The following is a 10307-nucleotide window of genomic DNA, read 5'->3' as shown; positions in this document are numbered from 1 at the left end:
TAGAGAGAGAGAGAGAGAGAGACAGAGAGAGAGAGAGAGACAGAGACAGCAGAGAGCGAGACTGAAGGAGGGGTGGCTTCCACCACTGAAAAATGTTGGGATTGAATGGCCCTTGTGCAACACAGAATGTGTGGAGGCTCGCGATTGTAGGGTCGCTGAAGGAGAGGTGATTCATGGGTGGAAATGATCCTGGACCTGTAACCCAGAATTCATTCAACTCAGGCTAAACCAATATATGGGCTTTCATGGGGCATTGGGCATGTTCCCTCATGGTGGGCGAGTGGTGAAAGAGAAGGCATATGTTATCCGATATGAGCCGGATAATTGGATCCAAGATTGACTTGGTTTAAGGAGGCAGATGATATTGGCATCAGGATAGTTTTGTGAATGAAATATATGGAATGGTAGTGGCTATCTGTACGTAGTGGTCTTCAGCAGGGATCTGTCCTGGGATTGTTGCTGGTTATGATAAATATTAACCATATAACCATATAACAATTACAGCACGGAAACAGGCCATCTCGGCCCTACAAGTCCGTGCCGAACAACTTTTTTCCCTTAGTCCCACCTGCCTGCACTCATACCATAACCCTCCATTCCCTTCTCATCCATATGCCTATCCAATTTATTTTTAAATGATACCAACAAACCTGCCGCCACCACTTCCACTGGAAGCTCATTCCACACCGCTACCACTCTCTGAGTAAAGAAGTTCCCCCTCATGTTACCCCTAAACTTCTGTCCCTTAATTCTGAAGTCATGTCCTCTTGTTTGAATCTTCCATATTCTCAAAGGGAAAAGCTTGATCACATCAACTCTGTCTATCCCTCTCAACATTTTAAAGACCTCTATCAAGTCCCCCCTTAACCTTCTGCGCTCCAGAGAATAAAGACCTAACTTATTCAACCTATCTCTGTAACTTAGTTGTTGAAACCCAGGCAACATTCTAGTAAATCTCCTCTGTACTTTCTCTATTTTGTTGACATCCTTCCTATAATTGGGCGACCAAAATTGTACACCATACTCCAGATTTGGTCTCACCAATGCCTTGTACAATTTTAACATTACAGCCCAGCTTCTATACTCAATGCTCTGATTTATAAAGGCCATTCTCTGCCATTCGGCCCTTCGAGCCTGCATCGCCATTCGATATGATCATGGCTGATCATCCAACTCAGTATCCCATCCCTGCTTTCTCTCCATACCCCCTGATCCCTTTACCCACAAGGGCCACATCTAACTCCCTCTTCAATATAGCCAATGAACTGGCCTCAACTACCTTCTGTGGCAGAGAATTCCAGAGATTCACCACTCTCTGTGTAAAAAATGATTTCCTCATCTCGATTTGTACTGACATGGAAATTGTTGGTGCTCTGGGTCACGTGGAAGGCTATCAAGGCTGGTCAGCCTCACTTGGTGTATTGTGTGCAGGTCGACATGCTCAAGGAAGGATGTGTTTGTGCTGGAGAGGGAACAGAGGAGATTCATCGGGTCTGAGTCTGATTCATTGATTCATTGAGTCTGAAGCAGGGTCTCGACCCGAAACATCACCCATTCCATCTCTCCATAGATGCCTCCTGTCCCGCTGAGTTACTCCAGCATTTTGTGTCTACCTTCGATTTAAACCAGTACCTGCACTTCCTTCCTACAAAGATTCATCGGGATGTTGCTTGTGTTGGTGGACTTTCATTACAGGGAGAAATTCGGCACAAGATCTCAATTTCCAGGTGTATGTGTGTAAGAGGATCTTTGTCTGGACAAATAATTGGGTGTTTTCCACCCAGAAAAAGTCTAGACTAAGGTGGATGCTAGTTTCCCTGACAAATCTAATTCAAGCAATGCCTCAACATGATAGACAGTTAATAACAGTGAACCTAGCGATTCCAACGGGGGCAACACGGAATCACCAGAAACATCAGTCACTGATAAATCAGATCGAGTTATGGCACAAATTTCCCTCTGAAGATCGCCCATAATGTTGGTCACAATCCTGGTCAGCATATTGATACCACATTTCAATACTTATAAGGTCATAATATCATGTGATAGCAGTAGAATTAGGCCATTCGGCCCTTCATAGCAAAAGGATTTGAGTATAGGAGCAGGGAGGTTCTACTGCAGTTGTACAGGGTCTTGGTGAGACCACACGTGGAGTATTGCGTACAGTTTTGGTCTCCTAATCTGAGGAAAGACATTCTTGCCATAGAGGGAGTACAGAGAAGGTTCACCAGACTGATTGCTGGGATGTCAGGACTTTCACATGAAGAAAGACTGGATAGACTCGGTTTGTACTCGCTAGAATTTAGAAGATTGAGGGGGGATATTATAGAAACGTACAAAATTCTTAAGGGGTTGGACAGGCTAGATGCAGGAAGATTGTTCCCGATGTTGGGGAAGTCCAGAACAAGGGGTCACAGTTTAAGGATAAAGGGGAAATCTTTTAAGACCGAGATGAGGAAAACTTTTTTCACACAGAGAGTGGTGAATCTCTGGAATTCTCTCCCGCAGAAGGTAGTTGAGGCCAGTTCATTGGCTATATTTAAGAGGGAGTTGGATGTGGCCCTTGTGGCTAAAGGGATCAGGGGGTTTGGAGAGATGGCAGGAACAGGATACTGAGTTGGATGATCAGCCATGATCATATTGAATGGCGGTGCAGGCTCGAAGGGCCGAATGGCCTACTCCTGCATCTATTTTCTATGTTTCTATCATGAACTCCGCCATTCAATAATGGCTGATCTACCTCTCCCTCCTAAGTCCATTCTCCAAACTTTTCCTCAAAACTTCTGACACCTGTACTAATCAAAAATCTATCTATCTATCTATCACTGCCTTAAAAATATCCACTGAGATGGTGGTGACTCTGTGAAATTCTTTGTCAGAGAAGGCTGTGGAGCCTACGTCAGTGGATATTTTTACTCAAAAAATGTATCCTCATCTCCTTCCTAAAAGAAAGTCCTTTAATTCTGAGGCTGTGACCACTAGTCCTAAACTCTCCCACTAGCGGAAACGTCCTCTCCACATCCACTCTATCCAAGCCTTTTACTATTCTGTACGTTTCATTGCAGTCCCCCGTCATTCTTCTAAACGCCAGCGAGAACAGGCCCAGTGCCGACAAAAGCTCATCATAGGTTAGCCTACTCATTCCTGGGATCATTCTTGTAAACCTCCTCAGGCCCTTCTCCAGAGCCACCACATCCTTCCTCAGTTATGGTGTCCAAAATTGCTCACAGTATTCCAAATGTGGTCTTACCAGCGCCTTATAGAATCTCAGCATTGCGTTCAGGTTTTTGTATACAAGCCCTCTTGACTTTGCTTTCTTTACTACCAATTCCACTTGAAGATTAACTTTTTGGGACAAATTTCTAACTAGATTCAGTTAAATCCATTTAATATCAACTGAACAAGTAACTGGGTGTTTTCGTCTGAGACAAAATTCCTGGCTGAGGTCAATACTAGTTTGTCTGACGCGACTCATTCATACAATGCCTCAATGTAGTGGACAGTTAATGACAATGAAGTCCGTATCTCCAGCAGGGGGGCAGACCTGAGTTAACCAAAGTCAGTAGTCACTGACAGGACAAGCAGGAACAGTGACACATATATCCTTCTCTGATGGTACTCGCATTTTTTATGACAATCTTGGTCATCAAATTCCTACATGTTTTCAAAATCTCTGATTTAATTAAGTCACGTTTACTTTGCGGGCTACCTGGTAGAATTCAAACTCGTATCGTGACGTGTTTCTGCGGTGCGGATGGGGTTAAGATGTTTTAGTTCATCTAGCAGTCTGTGTCTTGGTTGTATTGTGCTCCTGTGTTGGATGTGTTCAGGGTTCTGACATCTCCAGCTGACCACTTGAATGTGAAGCTTCCCAACAGGTGAGATTGGTGCTGGTATAAAACTTTAGTTCCCCTTCAGTTCATCATTACAGTCAATCTTTGCATCTATTTACAACTTAAATATGTCACCCACATAAGAAGTAAGGAATCCAAATGTTTTACCTTGGTGATTGGCAACAACGATATCTTTCAACACAGCGTTCAACCAGAAGGGGTGATGGAATTTTTCATCCAGTATGGCACCATCTCTCAGTGACAATGTCTGGCCTTCATCACTAATTCTGCAAATATTAAATAACCGGTTATAACCTGCGCGTCGACATGTATATGTGACTTTACAGATCCGTGCAGAGTTTAATTGAAGAGCATGTCCTACCTCCTCTTGCGACCAGCTTCCTCCTGAAATAAAGAAAGCAGAAAGTGACTGAGGGAACAGCAACTTCACGCAAGTTATTTCACATTGTTGAAAATTACAATTTTCTGACTCGCGCTCACGTTGTCACACAGAGGACATTACACTGATGGAACTAATGCAGGAGGTATGATGAATCTTTGTGACATTTATGCTATAACTCAGGACGAAATGTGCAGGAAAGTCTGGACGTGTTTTGAATTTTCTGCTGACCAATGTCATGAGGTCACAAGTGATAGGAACTGTATTATACCATTCGGCCCATCAAGTCTACTCCACTATTCAATCATGGCTGACCCATCTCTCTGTCTCCTCCTATCCCCATTCTCCTGTCATATCCCCTTAACCTCTGACACGCGTAGTATTCTAGAATCGAAATATATCTGCCTTAAAAATATCCACTGACTTGGCCTCCATAGCCATCTGTTGAAAATAAATTCCACAGATTCACCTTCCTCTGACTAAAATTCCTCCTTATCTTCTTCGAGGAACGTCCTTTAATTCTGAAGCTCTGACCTCTTGTCCTAGACTCTCCAACTAGTGGAAACAGCCTCTCCACATCCACTCTATCCAAGCCTTTCATTCTTCAGTCAGTTTCAATGATGTCACCGCTCATTTCTCTAAACTCCAGCGAGTACAGGCCCAGTGTCGAAAAATGCTTATCATATGTTACCCAACAATAAGCTGTTAATCATGATTGGTTGTAGGGATTTAAGATTAACGATGGATTAAATTGTGTGTGGATGGAGAATGTATCACCGGTTCTGCAGATACCAAAACACAAATGGAAAATTCAAAGTGGCCTGGAGCAAATCCTGTCAGAAATTCAGTGATCAGAATGTGGAGTAAATCAGCGGGTTAGGCAGCATCTCTGGAGAGAAGGAACGAGTAAACGCTGCTCTTTCTTAGTGAGAATCTGGTGCAGTTCAGCAAACTGGGTTGTGATCTGTGACTGAAAGTTGTTGTGTGACTGATCCTGTCAGATGAAAGGTGAAGATCTATATATTATGTCATTCTCCTGCATATCTTCACGAAATGGAAGGTCGCATAGGCAACCCAATCTCGAGACATGGAATGTTGACAAAGGCCATTCGGCCCACAATGCCCATGCTTGCCACTGTACCTATCTACACTGCTCCCATTTGCTTGCATTTAATCCGTAGCTTTCATTATCCTGGCAATTCAGGGCTTGTCTGAAAGCTACTGGAATGTTGAGAAAGTAATCTGCATTACCCTCCTTTCTATTCCCACAATCCAATTCCTTGTACCCTATTCTATTTCACATGCCCATTAATTCCCACTCATTCACCCTCCACTCACATTCACTGTCCATGTCAGTACACTACCCCTAATACCATGTGCTCTAATTTTCCCCACTAATCTCCCATGTGGGACCTTAAAGGCTTTCTGAAAGTGCAGGTACACTCCATCCACTGACTCTCCCATCTCCATTTTCCTAGTTACATCCTCAAAAAATTTCAGAAGATTAGTCAGGCATGATATCCCCTTCGTAAATATCCATGCTGACTCGGACAGATCCTGTTACTGCTATCTAAATGTGCCTCTATTTCATCTTTTATAATTGACTCCAGCATCTTCCCCACAACCGATGTCAGGGTAACTGGTCTATAATTCCCTGTTTTCTCTCTCCCTCCTTTCTTAAAAAGTGGGATAACATGAGCTACCCTCTTATCTACAGCAACTGATCCTGAAACTATAGAACATTGGAAAATTATCACCAATACGCCCACGATTTCTAGAGCCACGTCCTTAAGTACCCTGAGATGCAGACCATCAGGCCCTGCGGAGAAGGCAGGTGAATGGATTTGAAAATGTGTGCAAGTTCAGCTATGCTTGAATGGCGGAGTAGACTTGATGGGCCGAATGGTCTAATTCGACTACAATGAATTATGAGATAGCAGAGCATGTTTGTACGAGGGATGTTGGATAAATATAGGAATTGATAAAAGTTGCATTTGCACAAATATATCGCTCCCAATGTTGGGACCGCAGTTTCATTGAACGAGATTGAAACATAACCCCTGACCTTCAGAAATAACACGATGTCTGTTTGTTCCATTCGCCCCTGCTGCGTTGAGAGTTCCTCCTCAATAGAGTTTAAATTCTCTTGAATGTCTTGAAGATTTTTCTCCATTGGACTTAGAATCTTCTCCTCATCCTCCTTGATCTCTCCGAGAATGCGCTGCTCTTTCTTCACGAGAATCTGGTGCAGTTCAGCAAACTGAGATGTGACGTGAGACTTGAGGCTTTGTGACTGCTCCTGTCAAATGAAAGGTGAAGATTGTCAGAATATATTTCTGTATTCTATTTCGTTGTGAAGTAGAAGGTGACCATTTGGCACATCGATATCTATGCTGTTCCTGAGAATAATCCCATTAATCTCATTTCCTCCCGTTTCCCTGAAACACAATGGCTCTCACGTCCACATTAACTCCCACCGACTCACAGATCACCCGCCTTCAGCAGCTTCATTACAGCAAACAATTAAACCAACATGTCTGGGGGATGTGGGCGGAACCCACCCTGGTCAGAGTTGTACCGAGGGGGGAGATTTGAACCAGGGGAGGGAGTGTGTGTGTCGGGAGGGGGGAGGGGGGTAAGGGGAGTGTTGTACTGGGGGAGGGGTAGAGAGCGGGGGGAAGGGGACATGGAAGCGTCACGTAGACAATACCCGAAGTCAGGGTCGAACCGAATTTACCGGAGCAGTGAAACATCGCAACTAACTGCTGCCACGCTACGCTGTAGTGCATTAACCAAAATACAAAACTACACAACACGATCAGAAATGCCACACAGCAAGGCCTCACCCGGACTTGGGAAATCTTCTGCTTCTGTTGCTCTTCCATTTCCTGGATGGCTGATTTATTTGTTGTCAGAGATTGTATGGATGATTTAACCTGATCCTGGGAATCAGAGAGAAAGGGGGTTAGACAATAAACATTCAACTATACATTCAAGCAAGTGATCGTAGTCGGTTTGCTTTTACCTTGTAGGTTTCAACAGCTTCATCTATCTGCATGAAACGATGTTTTCTGTGTTCCCGCCCAGCTGCACAAATCACACAGATCAGTTTCTTGTCCGTTTCACAAAACAGCTTCAGTTCTTCCTGATGTTCCTCGCAGTGAAGTTTACTTTCCTTCTCTTCCGTATTCAGGCTCAGTGTTCGAGCTTTCTCAGCCAGTCTCGCCAAGGCCCGATTAACTTTGAGGGTGCGGTCAGCAAACTCCTCTCTACATTCCGGGCAGGAGTTTTTCTCCTCCCTGTCCCAACTCTGTGTGATACAGGAGCGGCAGAAGTTGTGACCACACTCCAGGATAACAGGATCGGTGAAGAAATCCAGGCAGATGGGACAAACTGTCTCCTCTGTTAATTTCACGACCTGCTCTTTAGAAGCCATTTTAACTCCTGCCACTTCCTGGTTTGAAACTGCTTTCACTGATTGGGAGTTGCTGATCCCTTGTGATCCCTCTGTACCGCGCACGTTGCCGCGCACGCTGCCGTCTCCAGGTTTGCTGTAGGATTTCAGGGTGAACGTGTCCTGGCCTCAAATACCCATGGAGGGTTTAGTGAGATGTTAAACTGACCGGTATATAAATGTAACGCATGGAATGTTATGGGACAGTTTAGAGCAGGAAAGAAAATGACACGGACAAAAAAGACTCGGCGAAAACCCACGCACGTTACGGGGAGAGCGTGCAAACCCCGTACAGACAGCACCCAAGCTAAAATGTAGGCGGAGACAGTAAGTCTAGTGGGAGAAGGGGAATGGGATGGAGAGAGAAAGCAAGGGCTATCAGAAGTTAGAGAATTCAATGTTCATACCGCTGGGGTATAAACTACCCAAGCGAAACCTTGCTTTCTCTCTCCATCCCCTTCCCCTTCCCAGTTCTCCTACTAGTCTTACTGTCTCCGACTACATTCTATCTTTGTCTCGCCCCCTCCTCTGACATCAGTCTGAAGAAGGGTCTCAACGCGAAACATCGCCCATTCCTTCTCTCCAGAGATGCTGCCTCACCCGCTGAGTTACTCCAGCATTTAGTGTCTACCTTCGATTTAAACCAGCATCTGCAGTTCTTTCTTACACATTTGTACTTTAGCCCTGCTCCCTCCGTGGACTATAGTCAAGGCTCATATTTTATCTTTCACAATTGCTGCTACTCTACGTAACCTTGCAACATTATGGTTTCGTTGGGTCAACATTTCTACTTAATGAATGGGTGAAAAGACTTAAAGGGAAGAGAAGAATCGGAATTGGATTTAGCAAATGACCATATCGACAAATGGACAAGTTCCGTTATCTTGTTCAGTAATATTTACAATTACACACAATAAAAAACCTTCTCCGATAAAGGGCTTCCTTTCACTGTAAAATTATCTTTATTTGTCAACAGACAACGTCTTCCTTTATAAGACACAAAATACTAAAATAGCTCAATGGGTTCGGCAACATCTCTGGAGAACATGTTTAAGAACGGTGTACTGCTCCCTCATACTCCCATACATGATCTACTGTGTGGAGGTATGGGGGAACACATACAAAACAAACACACATCTAAACTTCATCCTCCAAAAAAGAGCAATACGAATTATACATAAAACCACCTACAGGCAATCAACAAGACCATTATTTATCAGACTAAAAACATTAACATTTCAAGATCTGACAGATTATAAAACTATCCAAATTATGTTCAAAGCAGCTAATCAGCAATTGCCTTGTAATATCCAGGGGTTGTTCCAACGGAGAGAAAGCAAACACAACCTGAGAGGAACCTATATATTCGAAAAGCCGGCAATTAGAACTAATGCAAAACTCCATTGTGTTACAGCAAAGGGTGTTAGTCTCTGGAATAACTGCCATGATGAGCTGAAAAATGTAAGACTCTATTCAAACTAAAAACACTCTTCAGAAACAAAAGATTGAATGGTTATGAGCTGGTGACGGAGACTGGGGGCGAGAAGCAGAGAATCAGAGAGTCCCCGGGGGTCGGGGGGGGAGACGCGGGCAGCGCAGCCGCGGGACCGGGGGAGAAACCGCTCGGCCTCAGGCTCAAGCGGGCGGACAACAAGCACATATCCCTGAATTGCACCATACTATATCGGATGGACAACATTTTTATGGACGTCTAAAACTAGAAGGCACAGATTTGAGGTGCGAGGGCAGAAATTTAAATGGGACCAGAGGGACCACTTTTTCCACGTAAGGTTTGGTGCATGCGAACTGCAGAACTAAGTTATAATACCAGATTGATGAGATACTTTGACAGGCACGTAGATAGGAAAGATATGGATATATTCGGGCCAGACGCAAGTGTGCACCCGCAAGGCAACTTGGTTTGTATGGACGAGATGGGCCAAAGAGCCCGACAACCTGTTGTAAAACCTACTGACTCTGTCTGGGGAAATAAATACGGTTGCTTGTGGGAATAATCAGAGATCGGTAATTGTTAATGGCCCGATGAAGCGGATCAATATTTTAGGTCGATAACATGAGTTGTGATGAACGGCCAGCAAGCTGAAAAGTTGTCTATATTCCAAGGAGCACTGTGACTGTCGAAATGGTGCCTGAACTGCGAAACACCTTCAGTTTGTTATTTAATTCAGATTGTTATGATCTGCGTGGTTTTATCCTGATTTTTTAAATATATATACCAGTGGCCATAACGTTTTAAAGAGATAACGTCACATTGGAGATCTATACTAGACTGCATCGAGATCTATGCCTCAATATCTCTCTGTATGTTCTAGAGTGTGATTTTGTGAGAGAGACAGAAAGACAAACAGACAGATAGAGACAGACAGAGACAGGCAGAGAGAGAGAGAGAGGATGAGAGAGACGGAGCAGAGAGAGAAGAGAGAGAGAGAGAGATTGAGAGAGAGATAGACGAGAGAGATAGAGAGAGAGAGAGAGAGAGAGACTGAGATGAGAGAGAGAGAGAGAGACGAGAGGAGAGAGAGAGAGAGATGAGGAGAGAGAGGAGAGAGAGAGAGAGAAGAGAGAGAAGAGAGAAAGAGAGAGAGACAGACAGACAGAC

The 10307-nt window shown here is 44.1% G+C and overlaps 1 protein-coding gene across 1 annotated transcript; it reads right to left on the bottom strand.

Annotated features, from left to right (window-relative positions):
- Nucleotides 1-3888: 3888 nt before the first annotated feature.
- LOC116989789 (nuclear factor 7, brain-like) lies at nt 3889-7712 on the bottom strand. The gene is made up of 5 exons (XM_033047371.1): nt 7259-7712; nt 7080-7175; nt 6299-6532; nt 4216-4238; nt 3889-4120 (listed from the first exon to the last, which is right to left on the bottom strand). The coding sequence occupies exons 1-5, from the start codon at nt 7667-7669 to the stop codon at nt 3949-3951; spliced, it is 936 nt and encodes a 311-aa protein (XP_032903262.1). The 5' UTR covers nt 7670-7712; the 3' UTR covers nt 3889-3948.
- Between the last annotated feature and the right edge of the window lie 2595 nt (nt 7713-10307).

The sequence above is a fragment of the Amblyraja radiata genome, chromosome 30, assembly GCF_010909765.2.
Source record: "Amblyraja radiata isolate CabotCenter1 chromosome 30, sAmbRad1.1.pri, whole genome shotgun sequence".
Classification (NCBI taxonomy): Eukaryota; Metazoa; Chordata; class Chondrichthyes; order Rajiformes; family Rajidae; genus Amblyraja; species Amblyraja radiata.
This window is presented reverse-complemented; position numbering and strand designations above follow the sequence as displayed.

What these genes read in the sequence shown, in the direction of transcription:
- LOC116989789 (XM_033047371.1), bottom strand. Translation starts at nt 7,669, where the DNA reads ATGGCTTCTAAAGAGCAGGTCGTGAAATTAACAGAGGAGACAGTTTGT. An exon ending in AAGCTGTTGAAACCTACAAG is followed by an intron (nt 7,176 to 7,258) that starts GTAAAAGCAAAC and finishes TCTGATTCCCAG; the next exon opens with GATCAGGTTAAATCATCCAT. An exon ending in ACATCGTGTTATTTCTGAAG is followed by an intron (nt 4,239 to 6,298) that starts GTCAGGGGTTAT and finishes TCTTTATTTCAG; the next exon opens with GAGGAAGCTGGTCGCAAGAG.